Source organism: Centrocercus urophasianus, unplaced genomic scaffold, assembly GCF_019232065.1.
Source record: "Centrocercus urophasianus isolate 14NV4802_14NV808 unplaced genomic scaffold, USGS_Curo_1.0 seq_51, whole genome shotgun sequence".
NCBI classification, from domain to species: domain Eukaryota; kingdom Metazoa; phylum Chordata; class Aves; order Galliformes; family Phasianidae; genus Centrocercus; species Centrocercus urophasianus.
Genome location: NW_024885100.1, coordinates 751,317 through 772,495, shown reverse-complemented (window position 1 = coordinate 772,495; position 21,179 = coordinate 751,317). Strand labels below are relative to the sequence as shown.

At 42.8% G+C, this 21,179-nt stretch overlaps 1 protein-coding gene across 21 annotated transcripts in view; it reads right to left on the bottom strand.

The window, feature by feature from the left end:
- MAPK8IP3 (mitogen-activated protein kinase 8 interacting protein 3) overlaps positions 1-21,179 on the bottom strand; it is a 74,194-nt gene that overhangs the window by 10,397 nt on the left and 42,618 nt on the right. For 7 of the 21 annotated variants that reach the window (XM_042835312.1, XM_042835323.1, XM_042835315.1 and 4 more), the window contains 16 exons: positions 18,691-18,702; positions 15,246-15,303; positions 14,185-14,337; positions 12,534-12,615; positions 10,725-10,876; positions 10,043-10,099; positions 9,422-9,592; positions 7,646-7,772; positions 6,728-6,823; positions 5,600-5,761; positions 4,514-4,679; positions 3,863-4,048; positions 3,056-3,242; positions 2,236-2,358; positions 1,899-1,979; positions 1,294-1,361 (listed from right to left, as the gene is read on the bottom strand). In XM_042835312.1, coding sequence (XP_042691246.1) covers positions 1,294-1,361; positions 1,899-1,979; positions 2,236-2,358; positions 3,056-3,242; positions 3,863-4,048; positions 4,514-4,679; positions 5,600-5,761; positions 6,728-6,823; positions 7,646-7,772; positions 9,422-9,592; positions 10,043-10,099; positions 10,725-10,876; positions 12,534-12,615; positions 14,185-14,337; positions 15,246-15,303; positions 18,691-18,702 — 1,881 coding nt within the window. The remainder of the gene's footprint in view (positions 1-1,293; positions 1,362-1,898; positions 1,980-2,235; positions 2,359-3,055; positions 3,243-3,862; positions 4,049-4,513; positions 4,680-5,599; positions 5,762-6,727; positions 6,824-7,645; positions 7,773-9,421; positions 9,593-10,042; positions 10,100-10,724; positions 10,877-12,533; positions 12,616-14,184; positions 14,338-15,245; positions 15,304-18,690; positions 18,703-21,179) is intronic. The other 14 variants (XM_042835318.1, XM_042835324.1, XM_042835330.1 and 11 more) reach the window with 9 other exon arrangements.

Below are 21,179 nucleotides of genomic sequence, written 5' to 3'. Positions count from 1 at the left end.
AGGCACATGACAAAGCTTACTTTGGTAGGCTAAAAGCTCTCCAGCTCAGGCTAATTTACAGATCCTTTTATGGTAATGAAATGAACAGTCTTCCTTAACAAGTACAACAAAATCAGAAGGGGAAGACAGACAAACTAACAAGACTCTGTGGAAACTTAAAGGAAATGGAGCACACAGTTCTTCATGGTGAGGCTGTCCCACTGCACACACAGACAACACGATTCTGTGGAGTGTCAAATCCAGGATAAGGAATCAGATACCTGTTCTCTTGTTCTTACTTTCTAACTCATCAGGTAGGTTCTGTCTTTTGCCTCTAGGTGATGGAGCATTACCATATTTCTGATGGGAACATTCAGAGTGTGTCAATGGTCAGGCTCACATTCATGAAAAAGCCTGAATCGAAAATTACATTGCACAAAACCAGAATATCTGGTTGATAAACTGTTACCCAATGAACACCTGATAAATAAATTCTTTATAAGCAAATATTATTCACAATTTGCAAATTCCTCTGAGTTGTATGAGCACAGCTCAGGAACTGCTGAAGTTATAGGGAAACAAAATCTACAACAGCAAAGAGGACAAGAAACACAGAATTCAAAAAAATATCTTGAAATGAGAGGACTAAGGCACAAACTGACGTGCCTTAGTACGTGCCCTAGTCCTCTCATTTCAAGATATTTTTACTCAGACATCTTTTCTTTATCACAAGAAGAACTGGCCAGGTGCAATGTGAAAGCTCTATCTATTTGGGACTTTCAGGCTTCCAGAAAATCCTAGCTCCATCCTTCTGCATCCACAGAGACCAACTCCACTGCCGACACAGACTCTAACTGCCCTGCACTGCACAGATGATCTGCTCAGGCACTGCCTCCCGGAGCTGTTGGGAGCTCCCTTCACACGAACTGTACAGCTGATTTGTGAATGCCCAGTAATACTGGTTATGGCCCAAATGCATTAATCTCATCAAACATGCTTCAAGCAACTGCACAGTGTATGTGCTCCTAGGCACACTGCATTCCTTCCTCCTATACTACATAGCATTTTTACACTTTCTTTCTTCTTTTCAGAAAACCTCAGCAAACAATGTTGGAATATGCTCCAACTTACATGGAGATGTCTGGAGATGTTTCTGGATCAGGGGTGTATTAAAGGTATATAAAAGCTATGCATTTTAACCAAGCATTTGTACTCTGGCAATCTAGCACTTTCTCTTTCTTGACTTGGAATACTATTTAAATAACTGCCACAGTCTTGACCAACTTGTTTTAATTTTATTACACTAATCCTTACCTTCTCCTCGGTGGAATATGGCCAGTGTTCCATCTGCCAGAGCAACAAGGACCCTTCCCTTCACATGCCTGAAATCACAGGACAATAAAAACCATTAAAAAAAACTCTGTGGAAACAAAGGACTTAACAGATCCTTTCCAATATCCAGACAAACCATTCTTGTGTTTTCCCTAGAATTTCCATTCAGTTTTAGACTTGCTGGCACGGCCTATAAGGGCTCAGAGTCCAATCTCCTACCTTGTGTGTAGTCAAATCATCAAACAATTTCCTGCTGAGTTTAACTTCTCTTTCACACTATCAACTCCATCAATTTCAACAAATTCCACCCTATTTACTACCCTTCTCAAGTCTTCCTTTTCTCCTTCCCACTTGTTTCCACCTGATACTATAAATACATTGTAGTACCTTCCTTATTCATTGTACTGGCTCACATGTGCAGCTGTACAGGAAAGTGACTCAGCAGGAAGCTCAGGAAAACTTTCCTGATAAATCAATGCACTTAAGAGTAAGAAAAAAGATGACTGACAAAGAACTACCACCCCCATGGAAGACACTGCTTAGGCACTGAGCATCCTCCTTCAGTGTCCCTTGGTGTGTGTACTTACACTAGACTCAGCACGGAGTCCTTTAGCTTTATCGAGTGCAGACACTTCTTCCAGTTAGATACAGCAGAGTGCACGTAAAGCCTGGGATAAAGGACAAATCAGGGAGGGTTAGCAGCAAGGCCACTCATCTTCACACTAACCAGGCCTGAATTATTTCTTCTGGTAGGACAGGAGTGTGCACAGTAAGGTGAAGTTACAGCGCCCATTATGAGCTGAGGACTCAGAAACAGTAATGAATACCTACTTTAGAAACAAAAAGCAAACTAGGTGCGTAAGGACATGAAAAGTGGAGGCCAGAGGACAACCGAGGCAGAGAATCTGCCTAAGGGGAACCTACCAGCCATTCTGTGCTCCCAGCCACATGGTGGGTGCAGCACTGGTACATGTCCCAGCAGCATCCCCATTCAGCTCCTGATCTGGCAGTGCTGTGCTTGACTCTGTTTTCAGCTGCCCATTCTCTCTTAAAGGGCAAAGGAAGGTGGTTAGAGGCCTTTAACTGTAATGCATAGAATGCTCACCTGCACACACAGGCTGGCACTGCACAAGCAGATAAAGGCACTTGTACACACACAACACATCCCTCCCCTCAGTGTTTTTCAGTTCCTTGACTCCCTAATATTCAAAATTTCCTTTCCCATCCCCTGCCAAAACAAACAGCCACTACTTTATGGCCAAAAAAATTAACTTAGTGTTTGGAAGTAATTTTCCCCAACAATTTGTGTTCATTTCCAGCTCCAACAGAAACCACTCAGAACAACCCCTCAAACCATCGTATTAGGCACATTAAGAATTCTGGGGCACTGACATGCTTTCTTCATTATCTTTACAGACATCCAGAGCTACTGCTGGAATAAACAAATGATCACACATGGATCAAAAGCCCCTTTGGTAAGAACATTAAGTGCCTGCGTATTTTGGAAGATCTATCTAAATTATCATCAAGAGATCAAATAATTGCTCTTCAACAGCTGACACAATCTGCTGCTGCCTGAACTGCATTTATTTTATTTCTTCCTCCCCTCATCATTCCATCTGAAATACTACCTGGACTGAAAAAAGTTTGACACTTTATGAGAAGATCAGGCTTGTTCTCATAAGCAGCTTATGAAAACAGACCTGGTAGTAACTGAAGGGACACGTTGGCCCAGACAGCCTACCCGTTCTGACGAAGAGATGCCTGTGCAGGGACTGGGTCAGTAAATACGTGCTCTGTGAGGGGTCCAGAACGGGCTTGAACGGGCTCTGTCTCACTTGTACCATTCTCTGGCACCTCTGTAGCTTCTGTTGCTTCCTCTGTAGACTGAGATTGGTTGATCTTCCCATTGCAGACAGCAGCCACTTCACCTAGGTGACAAAGAACAGTGTGAGGTGCACAAAGAGCAGGGGGACCAGGCTGAAAGCTAGCCAGAAAGAAATCCTGTTTTCATTTCTTTCATCCTTATTTGTAAATTATAATCAAACCCAAAGACTGCATCATAGACAGAAGCTCCTCCAGAGCGTCTGCTGCTCTGGGAGGAAAATAGAGGCAGTTTTCCAGCGAGGCACCACCCGAGTTTAATAGAATATCAAGAGTTCTCCAAGGCTACCCACAGTAGTGGGTAATCAGTAGTATGTAATCAGCAGTACATAATCAGCAAGAGCATTATTACACTATCATATAAGCTTACATGACTAGAAGACATGGTTGAGAGGAAAAAGCAATTAGAACAGGATTTAGGAGAGCTAACATCACCTGCTCAAAATATTCTGTTATACTAACCCCACAACTAGGCTGTGGATCACTCAAAAAAGGATGGCTCTAAAGGAAAAAGTACCAAATGGCTTTGGATATCATGTACTGCATTAAGAAACGTCTTGAAATCTCTGGAACAGTTAAGCCAGGGGAGAAGGATGCAGCTGTAAGACCATGGTTACATGGAACTAGCTATTAAAGGCTGCCATTAGGCTTTATATCCAAAACTCACTCTGTCCTTTGTCCAGCACAGGTGTGTCACCACGCGAGGAACAGTTGCTTCGTGGCACATTGCAGCGAGTTGCACAGCCCACCAGAGTGATTCCTGCCAAGACACCATCTGTTCCAGACGACTCTTCAGGATTTACATCGCCCTCCAGAAAGATCTCTCCTGGAGGATAATCACTCTCACTGGCCGCTGAAGGGCAAAGAACAGATTCTCCCATAAATCTAGCAGTCACTGCCAACCTACGCATCCCAGTAGTCCTGAGGTCACCGTACGGTTGGATGCTGGTACTCAGGGTTCACAAGCCCCAGGGAGGGACCACAGCACCAGCCAACACTGTAGTGAATCCCCTCATTCCAGTGTCAACTATCACACCAGCTACAGAGCCCTCCAAACCTGAGCAAGGCTCACTCTTCTCCCCAAGAGTCATCCTTTGCATGCCAAAGGAATCACTTACTAAATGCTCAGAAGTGAAGAATCTCCACAAGATTCCACTTAGAAGAAGGCAAGCTCTGGAGTTATGCTTTTGAGGGACAATTACAGAATGCAGCAGCTTCCAAAGGCCAACTCTGAAGTGAGGATGCTACACTTGTCACTCCTTAGCTGAGCAAGTTGTGACCTTGTGCAGACCATAGCCAGTAGTGGAACATTACTTACCAGGGATGCTGGAGATGCAGAGCACATGAGCATTGCAGACAGTGAACTGGTCCACCACTGTGCCAGGCTGATTGGCATCAATGATTACAACTTTACTTGTTGACAAGGTACTGGTGAGGATCCAGACACGACTGGACGTGGCATCCATTTCATGGAACTCTTTTGCCTTCAGGAGAGCAAACACAGGCAGAATCAGTGCTCCCCTCAGATCAGACCGAGCATATTCCTGCTTGGCAAAGATCACAACACCAGTTCCAAAGATCCCACTCTCCTCCTAGCTGGTGCAACAGAAGCAATACAACTTTTCTTCACATTGCTGCACTTGTATCTGGAAGAGCAGCCAAAAGCCTGTATGGCTCCTAGGGCTAGAGGAACTCAGCCATTAATTTCTGAGCTATCTGACTAATATCACTGAACATTCACTTAGACAGAATACCATGAAGCTGGAATGTGCTCAAGCTGTCAGCATAAGCAATCTGATCACAGACAGTGAGAGACAGCTGTGACAAAGTCCACAAACCAGGAAGGAGAAAATGTTGTATCTGTTGTATCTGTATAAATATCTGTACTCTGTAAGTGGGTCTTAAAAAACACTTAAGACAACATTTGAAAAAACAGAGCTGTAATAAAATCTCAAGAACTTCAATTTGTGAACCAAATGAACTCACAAACTTCGCTATGTCTACGTTCTTCTTGAAGCATTCTTTGCTGTTTGGTTTTGCGTGGTTTTCTTTTTTCATTTATAGAGATGAGGACTCTAAGTCTTCCTAGCAACTTCATCAGTCCTTATCTATCACTATTAGAATTTTTTTCAAAATTCCAAAAGTTCAAAAAACTGACAGTCGAAAATTCCATCCCAAATGATTTATGATTTTATCATTATTATTATTATATATAAATAAATTTCAAAAGAGTTTGTAAGAGAACCCCAAACTTCCCCAAATAGCCAATGCCTCTGAATGACTACAGCAGTAGCGACAGTACAAGACTTCACCCATAGCATTACATAATGCAAAGACAGTCAGAGAGACAAGGAATGTAAGAGATGGAAGGAGAAATAACACTGAAGAAAAAAAAAAATCTGACCTTTTTCTTTTCAGGAGATGTATGGTTACTTTTGTTGTTCTCGCCCTCCACTTCCCGATCGCAGGTGAGAGGATCCCGTCCAGGATCCAGTTTCTGCCCATTCCCAGCCTCCTGCTCCAATGGTCTCCATCCAGTGAGATTGACTCCAGCTGCACACCAGAGCTAAACAACAGAAATGGAATTGTAAGCCCATGCTGCTTAGCACACATACCCAACACCTGAAACACCGAGGTGGAAAAAACAACAGGTGATTGCTGATTTCTGCTAGGAGACCCAGTCAGACTAAATGGAGATAAGAAAAAGGATCTCTGCAACCTTGTGAAAACCATTATGATTTTTAACAGACATGACTAATGTTTTAAAGAAAATAAATATAAAAATCAGGCACATAACTGAAACAGGCTTCTGAAACATCCCCCGTCTGACTCTGGTGTTCCTAAGGTAGTGCAGCAAAGCAAGCAGGACATAGCAGCTGTTTCTAACTAGTTTGGGGTACACTAAGAAGCACTGAACTCAACCAAAGCTTGATGAAAATCAGCTCAAAATCTCGGTGAAGTTAATGACAGACTGCTTATTTGGAAACAACTAGTTACCGCAGACAGATGTGCTACATACAGAAAGAGGATCATTTATTCTTAATTGCAATTCTACTGAAAATGTTCCAGTATTGATAGATACAGCTTTCCAGAAGACTCCCTTAGCTAATTTTGGCCTGTAATCAGTGATTCCTGATCAATGGTGGAACTCAAAGGAAGGGTGATGAAATGTGGTTTTGTTTTCACCTGCTCCTTTTCATGAATTTTTACACTGCTTTGTATTATACCTGTATGAGACTTACCAAAAGCCTTATTCCTAAGTATTAAATTGTTGATACTATGGAAGAGATGCCTCAAAAAAAAAAACCCAAAAAAGTAAGACAGATGTGGGACCTGGCACTGAGAATCAACTGATAATTATGTACGAGAGGTACTTTTCCCCACATATACTACAAACTACTATTTCCAAAAAAGAAGCAGAAGATAACATTCGAAATGAAAAAAATGCAGACTGTCATAAAAATTGCATAGTTTGCAAATAAATTCTGCTTATTCCATGCCCCTTTCTGTACTGAAATGTCATGCAACATACCTTCATGGTTGGGTCCTTCTCTACAAGTGGGCGACAATATACAGGCACAGGGACATTTTTCATGCGAGTATCTTCCTGACCACCATTGGGGCTCAGCTGTGGGAAAGAGAAAACAGAAAAGACAGTACCAGGGCATAAACACCAGGCCGTGGCACTGTCAGAGCTCTGACCAACAGGGCAGACCAAGCTTCTGCTTCAGAGGTGCTTGCCAATAGCAGCTGTTGCTTCATCTGACATCATGTATGAAAATGTCCCTCCCCACAGGGATGGGAACTTGAGAGACCATCTCTCTCCCCATGGTATGGTGTCCCAGGTACAGCCAGCCAAGGCTGTACACTGCACTGCTGAAAGACAAAGGTTTTGTTGGAGTTCACTCCCTGTGCAGAGGCAGAACACTGGCATTCTTTTCCATCATAGCCTGAAATGCATTCAATTCCACCGCACTCTTTTCAGGTGATTTCTGACCAGAGTTATACAAGCCACAGGACAACAAATGAGACTGATGACTGTTTTTTGTTTGTTTTACTAAAGAAGAGAATGGGGAACAAACTGTACTGCATTTGGCTTTTAAACTGAACAATCAGTAGAGTTCTCGTAAATAAAATAGCTGATGTTGAAACTCAATAACGAAGGAATGAAAACAAGATGGACAAAGAGCAGCTGCTGTAGTTCTAGCCTAGGTTCTTTCAGTACCTTCAAAAAGAAAAATTATCTTCTGTTGACTTTGGTGGAGATACAGAAAAAAATTCATTTATTCTGTGCTTGCAATTATCACACAGAAAATTGCCACATACACAATACCTCAACTGGAATATTTAACAATTATGGCTAAGGTTACCAGAGGGAGAGCCAGGTCTTCAGAGTTTCACTACGAGGGATGAAGTCTGCACCCCCTGTCTCTCTGGGCATGGTACCTACCTGCTTGTACTTGGCAGGGAGGCTCCAGCCGCAGGCCTGCAGCCGCCCATCATCGTTCCGCACGTGCTCCCGGACCTGGCGGTACTGCTCCCGCTTCTGCTCGCGGCGTGCCGAGGACGTGCAGTCACTGAGGAGAGAAGCAACAGCGTTACTTCTCAGCCTAGGGTTAAAAACACGGGCAGCTGTCCCTTAACAGGGCAGTACAAATTCAGGCAAAAAGTCTAGGAGTGCAAAGCAGCTTCGGTCCGTCTTTGCACAGGGAGAAAAGGAGATGCAGGAAATGAGAGAAAAACTGTTTTGAAGCAGACAGCCCTCAGCAGCCCTAATCTCCAATGCCTTGTAACCTGAAAGATGCACCAGACCAAACTGTGATCATCTCCACTTCAATGTTCCATGAGCCCTTTGGACACAGCATCCACCTTCCATACGACTAGCTATGAGATTCTATCCATTTCTGCTTAGCTGTTACAGTTTCCTGACCTAATGTCTCCATGAGGAATGTGTTTTGATCTCTTCCCTCCTCCATTGTATTCAACTATTTATTTTTACGTCCATTTTAAACTTTGCTGACAGGGAAAATATGCACTAATTGCTTTTGAAACTGCTGGTTTCAACACAATGAATTCAGCTTTGGCAGAGGTAAGACAAAACATCAGTCAGCTCTTAGGATGTGTTTTCATGTAAACAAGATTTGTTTGAGTATCAGTTCCAGCTTTCAATAGGTTTTTAAATAATCATTCCAAGGTATGAACAACAGCAGCAAAAAGATCCAGGCCAAACTCCACACACGGAATGACAGACATTCTTCAAATAAATCCCATCAAACTTATTATACTTCAAAAATTATAGTTCAACTATACTTCAATTATTATATTTAAAATGTAATTTCAAGCTTTAAAAATATACTTAAAACAAACTCCTAAGACAAAACATTTCCCAGCACATGCTTCTTCCCTTGGAGAGAGGAGGAGAAAACAGCTTCTAGCAGCTGTTAGCCACAGCACTTCATGTAGTATTAAAATGCCCTCAGAAACCACACAACGGCTGCAGTATGGTAGCCAGATAAGATGAATGGAAGAAAAGCAGTGGGCATTTAAAAAATACCAATTCACCCTCCTAAAGATATTTTTTACCTACAGAAAATCTTACAGCTGGTTTACTGGCTTTCCAGTCAAAACTTCACACTGCAGACACTACATGTTGTAGTTTATCATCACATTCTCCAAAGCCCTTCCACACAAACACAGCACATACAAAACTGTACCACCTTGTAGTTGTAGAACATATCCATCCTGAAATTACGTACAGAAGTGAAGATTTTTTTCCCCTCATGTCAGAGAAATAAAGGACAGAGAGAAAGTGCTGCGGTAGCAGTATTTAGAGGCTCTTCTAAAGGAAAATGAAAACCAAATATTGAAAAAGAAATGTGCTGTTGAGAGAACTTGTCTTCACTTGACGTGTTGGCCGATGGGGTTGGCCAAGACTGTCCCCAGCCCATTGCCCAGTGCTGCCACACACTACCACAGAAGCCCTGCTTCATTTTCTCACATGATGTGCAAACAGCAGGGCACAACCAGGGCTGAGGCAAACCCTGAGGCCAAAAGTGGTCTCTGCTGATATGAACCATCACAGTCCAGAAAATCACAGCAGTCGTACTTTCAGAGAACAAAACTGCCACTTTGCTGAGCCTATCCATGCCTATCCATTTTCAGTGGAAAACAGCTTGTTTGAAGAAAAAGTTGGGGGACCTGGCTGGGGACACAGCACGTAACTCACTCCTCAGGGAAGAACTCCAGGGTGCGGCTGCCAGAGGAGATCTGGCACATGGTGTGACTGCGTCGCTGGCTGAACCCTGCTGTGGTTGGAGACTTGTAGTGGATGTTCACAGATGGGTAGGTCCTCTTTGCTGGTGGGGGACTTGAGGAGGAACTGAACAGACGGCTGAAGCTAAGGACAGGAAAAGGCCAGTGTGAGAAAAGGAGCCCAGGGACACAACATACCACAGACACACAACAGAGGTGCCAACAGCTGCTTTAAGCTCTTCATGAAAACTGCCCTACTTCTGTTTGATCGACATAAGGTTTTTTTAGCTTTAAAAAACAGGTGCCTTCTGAAAAACCTCCTTTATTAAAAAAGATTCTGAGTGTACGTATGTTTCCATCCCAGGTCAAGCAGAACCCTTTTCAGCTTGTGAAGCAAAATTGAGAGGGATGTTCAGATCTGATCTTAATTTCGCTAAGGAGAAAGAAAGCCCTTGCAGGCAAAAGGGTTCAGCTAACAAGAGTTTCAACTGACTTCTCATTAATACGAGAGCAGGAGTCTACTAAGCTGCTGTAGAAGTAGAAATGGCAACTTTTCCCCTTTTCTTCATCTCACATAGTTCACCAAAGAACTTACAACTGCCAAATGGTGGACTTCTTCTTCTCCTGGACGGATGGGTGCTCACGGGAAGCTCTAAGAACAAATACAAAAGAATCATTTTAATTTCAGAATCTTTTACCCAAATTTCTGCCAAACAACCTAAAATTCAACCAATCAGCAGGCAATTTGCACCAAGGAAGCCATGTCACAACTCAGAATTCATTTTAACACAGAGCAAGTGACACGCAGTCATTTTAATGAAGGGATATCCAATTGCTTTATATTTCGATGAAGTGCAAATAAATGTTCTCAGATCAGTGCTTTATCAACTCCCTTTCACAGTATCACTGCCACAGTATCAGTCTGGTAATGATAAACTCTAATCCTAACCCAAACCCCAGCATTACAGTCCTCGAAAGCCACCGTCAAAGGAACTAATTAGAAGCAAACCTTTTCCTGACAGCTTTTCTGAGCTTAAGTAGCACAAGAAACTATCAAGAGAAACAGCTGCCCAGTGTCTCCAAATAATAACGGTAACTCTTGATTTGCAGCCCAGGATCAGCAATAAGAGAGAAAGTATTAGGTATGAGAAGAATATAGTTTGGAAAACATTCAGCACATCTTCCGTATCTTATTAAGGGCATTAAGGCTAAAAGCAAAAGGTGCAGTGTGAGCAGGCTCTGTCCTGAAGGGATGTTGCACCAACATCCATCCTCACCTGATCATTTCAGTCCACCTGACAGCCTCCTGGAGCTCCATCAACCTCTCTTTGTATTGATTGCGCTCCATCAGAACCCGGGCCATTTCTACACGGGTGAAGCGCCGGCGCTGAGCTATGGGAATGTTGTCCTGCAGAGGGGAGGAGCACTGCTTCAGCCAACAAAAGATGGAAGGGGATTGATGTTAGTACAGGGCAAGTCAGGAGACAGAAAGACATACCGGTTAGTGCTCTTCCTTTTCTGCTTGATTACACCCCTCCCCATCCCACACCTTTCCCGAATGAGGCACTAACTCCAGACAAATGATTTCCAAACTATGGCCCATGGACATCTGGGTTCTGAAAATCCAGGGAAAACAGAACTAGAATCACCACCAAATTGAAGACCTTACCCAGGGAACATTGCCATGAAGGTGCTTTGGTAATCTGCAAGAGGTTTTGAGAACTGACAGCAGTCCATTGGCCCATAAAGTTTGGAAACCAAAGTTTTAGTGAAAAACATTCAGTAGCAAATTCAGCGACAAGCAGCAGAGAGCAGAAGATAATGTTATCTCTCCCCTCTAGAGGGCTAGGCAGAAGGCATTCTGTTAGCATGCACTGATAAAGGCAGAGGGCACATGAAACTAAAGAACAACTTTCTCCTTCCTGGTGACAAAATTTGGCTTCCCAAAGAAAGCAAACATGGCTGCAGCACTTCACAAGCACAACCTGAAAATTTTCCTATCTACCTACATTCTAACCAGAGTAATTTTACCTCAGTTGAATCAGGAGAATTAGGCTAGAACTGAACTTAGTTCTATACTTTTTACAAAGGAAGAACAGTTATATTAAAAAGAAATGTATCCAATTTATCTTTAAGGTGAAGTTGCACAGGGCCCTGGGCAACCTGACCTACAGCCTGATTTAGTGGTTGGCAAGCACAGGGAGGTTGGAACTAGATGATCTTTAACATGCCTTCCAACCAAAGCCATTACACAGTTCCATGGTTCTGATCTCCTACCCTAGCAGAGGAGACATTTACAGAGGAAACTCTCTTACTCTCTGGTTTGCTTTATTTTTGACTACGGTGCACTCTGCTGCAAAGCCTCAAACTCAGCCAAAACAGGAAGAGAGCACCGAGCCTTCTCTGCCTGTACTCTGTAACAAGTACAGGCTTATGTAAAAGTAAACAGGACAAAAAATAACACTGCAAGATTGGAGCTTACAGAACTATGAAAAGAAGGTAGTTTCTGCTGAAAAGCTGGCTGTAAAACCTGAGTTTCACTGCACAAAGTCCTCATGGTTTACAGCTTCACTGCCAACACGAGATTAACTCTTCTGGGGAAGCCTGACCATCACTAGATTCTGTGAGAAAGCTCACCACACACTACGCTGTCTGGCATTCAAAACTGAGGAAAACCAGGTAAAATGGAAAGGTGCTGAGTTGGGCACTGCTCTAACACCGGCGTTTTAAAACCACACTGTGCACTGCGTTGTCACTCTGTCAGCTGCTGCTCTTTGCCAAACTATACTTTGCAAGTTATATGCAAAGGTAATTACATGACAACAACTTGCAATTCAGCAGATCTGCTCTCATCCTTAACAAAGAAACATTCTAGAAACATTTAGATATCGCAGTAAGGGACATGGTTTAGGGAGAAATATTAGTGGTAGGTGGGCGGTTGGACTGGATGATCTTGGAGGTCTTTTCCAACCTTGGTGACTCTACGAAAGACAGATCAGTGTGCATCTCAAGAACCTTACATCAATTATTACAGTATGAGCATATAAACCCCCTTTCCCCGCAGGCATTTTAGTAATGTAATATACCAATTCTGTACAGAGATAGCTGCTTACATCCTCCACCTCTTCTTTGGGCTCTCGTCGGGCAACAATCGCTTCAGATTTCACTCTAGGAAACAGGAAGAAATGCATCGAACCAGCAAGTGATACTGTGACTGCACCTGGTGGGCTGACTGCATCAGAAACAAACTGTTTTCCAACTGTGAGTAACACTAACAAATTACAAGGTGCTTCTGAGCTATTCTTCCTCACTCTTGCAACATGTTTCTGAGAACAGCTTCACTGACATCATCCCCTCTCTTTGCAAAACGTGATTTAAGCACCGGGCTCCAAAATATGGACCACTGGGACAGACCTGTTTCAAAGCCATGTTTTATACTCAAATGTTTGTTGAGATCTTAACAACGTAAAAAGTGAGCTGTTACCAGCAATTAATGTTGGTTTAAGTTCTTCTGGGCTGCTTCTCTTTCCAGTGTAGTAAAAAAGCCTACAATATGAAGGGCAGTTTGCCATCACAGCGAAGAAATGAATCCCAAGTATAAATAAATACAAATTTAAAGTATTTATCTGAATACTTTTAATTTACTTAAGCCTCATAATGAGGGTCAGTCCCATTTGAATCACATGCACTTCTATTAGCAAGGAAAAAAAAAAGCCATCCTTATTTCCTAGTAAAGCACAGTGGACAGTTAAAAGTCCGCATCCATGCTGCACAGCGTATTTTATGTAACACATCAGGAGACTCAAAAAGGCATTTTCAAAAAATCAGATCTATCTCCACTGCTGGTGAGATCACCTTCACTTCAGACATTCTGAACACTGAAGAAACCAGACTGTGCTGTTGTCACTCTGTGCTCAAGAATTTAAAAAGAACAGAGGCAACTTTCCAGATTCAAGATGCAAAATAAACACTGTCCTCTGAATCTTAGTGTCACAGTGCAGCTGGTGCAGCTAGTTAAAATGCAGTTATGTAGCCTGGAGATCAATGGGGCATCTGTAGCTTTATGGAAGTGAAAACTTCCCAGGCTTTGTAGGCATTCAGGTTTAGGTTTCTCTAGTTTGAGTGGAGAAATAAGAAATGGAATCTGTCCAAATGCCACCTCTGTGCAGAGCTCTAGAATCTCCTCTCCCTCTTCTTATTCTTAATGTGAACAATGAGACAATTAACAATACTGACATTTAAACACTGTTTGTGAGAATCTGCACTCATTCTTTCATTAAATGAATAGGCATTCATGCCCCTCAGCACAATCTTGGCCACCAACAGGATCAAGTTCCTGATAGTTTTCTTCAAAACTACTGATTCAGAAATTCCTTTGTTGTTTGTTTGTTTTAAATTGCAAACTGAAATGCTGACAACTTCACTCTGGGAAGCCTAGATTTGCAACCACTGTGATGGACTCCTAATATTGGAGGGGAAAATTCTGTAGATTTTCTAAGGTTCAAAAATTCATTTCAAACTAAGAAAAGCAATCTAAGAACACCAGGAATATCTCAGCCACATACTATCAGCCTTGAAATGCTCTGTAAGCTACCTCTGAATTCTAACACTAATGCCCATGAATGAAATGCAGAAAAGCTGACTGGCACAAGTTTCACTCGCAGGTCCTCTCACAGAGGCTGTGAGTTCATCACTCAGGTTCTCCCAGATCCCTGACACAGCATGGGAACCACTCACCTTTTCAGCTCTTCCTCCAGCTCCTTCACTCTGGTTTCCATTTTGGTTTTGGCTTGCTTTGTTGCCTCAAGCTCTCCCTTCAGTACTTCTTGTTCTCCAGACAATTGGTCCACCTTGGCAATCAAATCATTCTTCACAACGTTCAAAGCATTTCTTAAAGGTGCGAAAGGGACAATAAGCAAAAATGCCATAAGCTGTCCATAAGAGAAACCTGAAACTAAACTCACAGGCATCACAAGGAAACCTGAAACGAGCATACTGAAATAAGTTCAGACTATAAGTCATGAAAAAGCACATCTTGCAGAAGAACATAACTGGTCAGGATGAGGTCCGTCCAGTTCTGCTTTCTGACTGACAGAACAACCTCAGGTGCTTCATAAAAGATGCAGAAAGCACATACAGGGCAACTTAACAGCTGCACGAAATTGAAATCTATTTAAAGAGAATTAAGTGCTGAAACATACCTTTCAGAACCTACGTTATTTGTAGTTGTTGATAGCTGGAGATGATGGTGACATACTTCAGCATTCCCAACCACTTCTGAAGTATCTTAAAATCCTTAAAATGAGCAGCTTCCCATCCTAACTTCTACAGTTACCACCCTTAGGATTACTTCTCCTTCCTCTTTATGGCTGCTTAGCCATTCCTTAGTATCTAGCTTGCCAGCCTTTCCCAAAGGATAAGCAAATTACATAGCCTCGCTTTTCTTTATCAACTATTAAATCTTTGAAAATTCTTCTCAACAGTAATACAAGTTTATTTTCAACTAGTAAATCTTGCAAATAAAAACTTCAAAGTGACACAGACCCACCCAGACTCCTGCTGAAGTTAATGAAAGAAAAGCCTACCACTGATTTCAGGTGGGATCAGAGCCCATCAGGAAAACTGCTCAGGAGAGGAGTTTCTCTTCTACATTTCAAAGCATAACAAGTATTCAAGAGAGCCTACCAGATACACCAACAAGCCACAGTGAGGCTGGAGTTCTAGCCACAACCTTATTTGTGATGGCATCTCAATGATATAACCAGGCAGGCGGTTCAGAGCACACAACAGTTTCTTACTTGGTCTCCAGTAGCTGTGAGTTCTCCAACAGCAGATTGCCCACTTCTTTGCCCATTCCTGAAAAAACAAAAAAAGTCAAGCAGTTTTCATCTGTTCTCTTCAGGGTATGGAGCTTGCGTGGCACTGACTGACTCATGCTTGAGGAAGAGAAATCATTTTGTTAGGCTTCCCTACAGCCAGATTCATCCACTTGAAAGGCTTCCTATTACCAACCTTCCACCGTGGCAGTATTAAAAGGACTTCAGATTGTCCAATGCTCTACTATTTACCTTGAGCAATTTTCTTTCACAGGGGTTTACAGTTTGAAGTCTCAGGCCCATGACTTAAGGATCACTCCCAAAAAAGCACCTAGATCAGACATACTGCACTTTGGGTAAGAACACACGAGGGCTGCAGCACACAGGTCAGGTAGCTCCAAATCTTTCAGAGTGCATGCAAAGTGTAGAGATTGAATTTAGTAAAAGTGAACTGAAAGGAATTTAGGGACCAAACGCACAGGAGAAGTGCTCCCTGCTGCCAGGAACTTGCTGGATCCCAGGATCTGCTTCTATTTTACAAATAGATACAGAGGGTACTGTTTTTTTAAGGGACAGTGCTGAGTGTTGCAGCTAGTTTCTCAACACAGGCCCCAGGGAACAAAAAGGCATCACAACCATCAGTGTTTGTGCTGAAGTGCTCCTCTTCCTGCCCTCGAACTACCTATCCCTTTACAGCAAAGGCATCAACATTTTCCACAATTGTTACTTGCTGATTAATATTCACAATAAAATAAAAACAAAATAAACCTTAAGTTAATGGAAGTTAGAGAAACATGACGGCATACAAGAAGTGAGCACACATCACGACACTCCAACAAAATAAATCCTCTTCCCACAGTTAGATGGCATGAAGTTATGATGGCAAAAGCAGATTCCCAGCAGGAAGGAATAAGAAGCAGCATTTTCAAGTTTTTCTTTGTTTGTTTTTGTTTTTGTTTGTTTTTTTAAATCAGTAGAAAGATAATTAAGCACTTTGATGTTTCAGGCAATGTATTCTTTGTGTGTCAAGGAATACTGCAAACAAAAATGTGAAAACTGAAGTGTACTTTTGGCTTGGTAAGATGGATCAGCTAATACCCTTTTCTTCCATGGCATATACATTGTTCCTAAAATCCAGAGGTCATACAATACAATACAGACATCAGTTTCTTAAATACTTCCCTTGTTCCTTTTGAATGATTCTACAAAAGATCAAATACGTATTTAACTAGTAAGACATTAAAATGGCACAAGGATCCTGTGAGTGCTGAGGGACATCGTCATCCTCATGGCTTGGTTTTTCTGTTGTTGGTGGGATGGTCAATAACAGTTTGCTTTCTCATCTACAAGCAAGATAACACTCGTGAGTCTGCCTCTGGGAGAGAAAGGAACTGTGGTGCAGAGGGTCAGCTGTTACCCCAGAACTGCCTAATTTGTGTGTGGCCCAGTCCCAGCCCGATGCTTTAACCAGTGGGAGCTCTGAGGGACTGATCTTTCAATGAAGAAATGGATGAAGCCATCCTACAGCCATAGAGTGAGACACTATGAGATAATCTCGTGCAAGCTGTAATGACAAAGCCCCACTCATGAGAAAGAAAAAAAGGCACTGTGGAGTGACTAAAAGGAGAATTCTTTACTCTTTGTGGTGTGGAACAAAGGAGGGAGACATTCATCACTGTGCACCTCCTATAGCCAGGCAAATAGTGTGAAGCATCAAAGTGGATAATCAACTATATCAAGGGAAAGAAGAGAATTCCCAGATCACAACTATGGACCAGCTGCATCCTGCTTCTTGGAGAGGTGACCATCACACACACACAAAAAAAAAACAACAAAAAAGAACCCCACAAACCAAGGTAATGCAAGACATATGGGGGAGATGTTGAGTGGATGAAAGAAATTTTAAAATAAAAAACGCATGGTTAAAAGAGGAAAAAAAGAAAAAAAGAAAAAAAAGAAAAAAGGCCTTCGCCTTACCAAAGAAATCATCCCGTACTATGAGGACCATCCCATACGAGAAAGGGAACAGAAAGATAGGGGGGCAAAGGGGAAAAAAGGAAGAGAAAAAAGCAGCCATTAAGTACCAATCTGTAAATAGCAAACAGAGCAGCTCATCAGCATGTGCAAACGTGTGTGGTGCCAGTATATGTGATGCTCAGCATAAACTAACATACATCTTGCTTAGCTGCAGCCTGGCCTGATGCAGATTTATGCCTGAAAGTTCAGGACAAGTTCAAGATGAACTCATTTTTTTCTTCCACCATCATCATTTACCCTGGACTGAGTATCTGTGTGCTTTCCAACCCCACCACAACGGCAATTCAACAGACGTAATGAATAGGATGAAAAAAGGACAGGGGCAGGAGAAAAAACAAAAGGAGTGGGATATCAAAGCTGTTATCTGGCCTTTTTGCACAGACCCAAATCCACTTTACTACTGAGATAAATTCCAGTGCTGCTTCAGTGGGAGAGTTTCTGAGAAAAAAAAAAACCATGAAAAAGTGGCTTACAGTAACAGTAGAAACAATCTGAACTAAGAGAAAGGATGATGCCATTGCTCCTTTTGTAACCTTACAGACCCAACATCAGGAGGTCCTGTGTAGAGGAATGTGACAGAGCTCATCACTGCACAGTATTATGCTACAGATTTTGTACCGTATCAACCCAAGTCACCTACCCTTATTACAGGTTGAACTTCATTCAGTTTGCACTGAAATCAAGAGAGATTGCCTTGATCTCATCTGATTTTTTATCAGCACCCAAGTGCATTTAATAGAAAGGTGAAAATTCTGCAATTTAGGGCCTGCTGACCTTTGTATGGCATGAAAGGCAACAGAGGTAGCACTTCAAACTCCTATCAAAAAGACAAAACTTTTAAAAAGCCTGTGGCTCTGCCACTCTCTTCCCCACAAGAAAGTCTTTATTTCCACCGCAGCTGTGGCAGAAGAGGGTCTGTATGCATTAAGAAACTCATAGTGGGCACCATGTGAGCAGAGGGACTCCTCAAAGCCTTGTTCACTTGAAGAAAAGTGATAAACTTAATTCTGTGCTCAGCTGAGCTCTGATCAGAGCACAGCACTTGCCCTAAAAAAAGGCACTTTGCACCCCAAAGCAAAGGAAAGGTGCAGTGTGGTTTTCTTGAGACCTTGAGAGACGGACCAGTGCAATATAAGGGAGCAAACCTGCAGAAAGCTACACAAAAACTGGATCAAAAAGCAGCAGACACGTGAACACAAAGCAGGGATGTCCTACTGCCCAGGGACCCGCCAGTGCAAGGAACCAAGCAAGGCAAAAGTGGGAGAAAGTCAGCAAAGCCAACCGTGATTGGACAACAGCAGGGGAGTATCACACGTGTATACCATGTCATTCAGTCTCAACGAGGTAAAAACAAACAAGAAAGGAAACTGAGCAGAGGAGAGATACACACCTGAGAACTCCCCTATGGGCCATGTCCAGCGAAGCACAGAGAGACAAGGGAAAAAAGGAAGTGAAAAAAGGATCGATCAGTGACTGAAACCAACCAAATCAAAATTTTGTTTTAAAAAAAATAAATTAACAATGATTCAGCCATTTCAATGTCAAAAGGCATGAAATAGTAAGGAAAGGAACTGCCATGACTGTAGGAGGCACGACTCCACATACAGGACAAAAGAAATCAAGGGGAGGTAACCCGTGTTATAACTGCAACCACATGCTTCAGCTACCCCCAGTATGCAAAAGACAGTTGCATTTTACAACATCTTTTTCCCTACAGCAGTGCCAGGACTCAGTTTGATAATTTCATTTCAACTTCTGTATAGAAAAACAGTATTTGTATGCATGAACTTACCACTAGTGTAAAACCTGCTGTCTGCACCATAAAACACCGGTTACATGAAGTGAGATTTTAACCTCCATAGCAAACACAGGTGGACATCCTAACTCTAAAAGAAAGGACTTCCTAGTGCCCACAACCCAACTGTTAGTCCTCCCCCATGTCCGGAGTAGTGGGATAATGAATATCGGGAAAGGGGATATGAGAAAAAGGGGGAACAACCCATGAGCAGCTGGTAAGAAATGCAATTAATAAGTAAACAGGCAGGAAAGCAGCCAACTAGATGGTGAGAATATTCCAAAGGCTGTAGTGAGAAAGAAGGGAATTACAACTGTTACACTAGAAAATGTTCTCATTCCACACATTTCTCCAGAATCCTACACAAACTAATGTCATCTACCTGGACCTGTGTAAGGATTTTTACATGGTCCCAATACACCAAATTGTATCTCCAACTTGGAGAGCTATGAATTTGAAAGCTGGACCACCCAGCGGATAAAGAATTGGTTGGATGGTCGCAGCCAGAGGGTTGCTGTCAACAGCTCTACGTCCAGGTGCAGACAGATGACAAATAGTGTCCCTCAGAGGCCTATTGTGGGTACTCTTTCACAGCATTATCAGTGACATAGATAATGGGATCAAGTGCATCCTCAGCAAGAAGAACAGCACAGCTGACAGAACAGAAGGAAGGGACGTCATCCAGAGGAATCTGGACAGGCTTGAAAAGTGAGGCGATGAGAATCTAGGAGTGTTTGGGTTGGGGCAATTCCAGATAAGAGCAGAGAAAAGAGCTCACAGAGAGCAGCCCTGCGCAGAGGGACGCGGGGGTTCTGGTGGACAAAGACCTGGACGTGAGGCAGCAGCCTGCGCTCGCAGCCCCGAAGGCCGACTGCATCCTGGGCTGCAGCAGCAGAGGGGGGCGGCGGGCAGCGAGGGGATTGTCCCCCTCTGCTCTGCCCTCGGAGCCCCCAGCTGCAGTGCTGCGTCCAGGCCTGGGGCCCGGCACAGCAAGGGGGGGAGCTGTTGCAGCGGGGCCAGGGCAGGCCAGAAAAAATGCTTGGAGATTGGAGTAGCTCTGCTGTGAAAAAAGACTGAGGGAGTTGGCCTTGTTTAGATTGGAGAAGAGAAAGCTCTGAGGACACCTCATTGTAACCTCCCTGAATGTGAACGGAGCTTATAAACAGGAGGGGAATGGCGTTTTACAAACTCCGATAGTGTCAAAACAGGGAGGGGGGAATAATTTTGAACCAAAAGAGGGGAGATTTTAGGTTAGATTTTAGGAAAAAATTATTTAGAGAGTGGTGAGGCACTGGCACAGCTACCCAGAGAGGCTGTGGATGCCCCATCCCTGGAGGTACTCAAGGCCAGGTTGGATGGGCCCTGGGCAGCCTGATCTGATGGGTGGCAACCCTACCCATGGCATGGGGGTTGGAGCTTGATAATCTTTAAAGTCCCTTCTAACCCAAGCCATTCTATGATTCTATGATGATTTGTGTAGAGAGCAGTATTAGAACAAGGGGGAAAAGTAGATTTTATATTTCAAAACTGCAATGAAGAGTGCCAATTTTCTTGTGCCAATGTTGGCAGTACTATTCTTTAGATCTCTTCAGAGATCTATTCTTCATTCTTAGTGCTTTCTATAGTTCAAAGCAAAGAAAAAGAAGTTTGAATCTCATTTCTCACTCTTTGCCTTCCTTCCTTTAAACAATCCTGGCAACACATGTTCACGTTAAAGAACACTTTCAAGAAGACAGAGCTGGCAGCCAGAGCTCAACAGAAGAATCAATCTGATTGACAATTCTGTCATGAAACTCACTGAGCTAGCCAATTTAATCACAATCCAGATCTCAAAAGGAACTGGAAGAAGCCTTCCTATTCTGCTAGCCCACCATGCCGTCATCTGCAAGTTTTTCTTGCTCTTCTCAAATCAGAAAATTATCCCAGAGTGCAGAAAAACTGGCAAATTACATGTCACAGCATCTCTGCTGAGAAGATGATAACCAAGGTTTAATGTATTTCTCTTCTGTAAGTGAGCTGGGAACACAAACCACAAAGATAAATTCTTTCTGAAGAGTTGTAGAATTCTTCACCATTAGCAGATT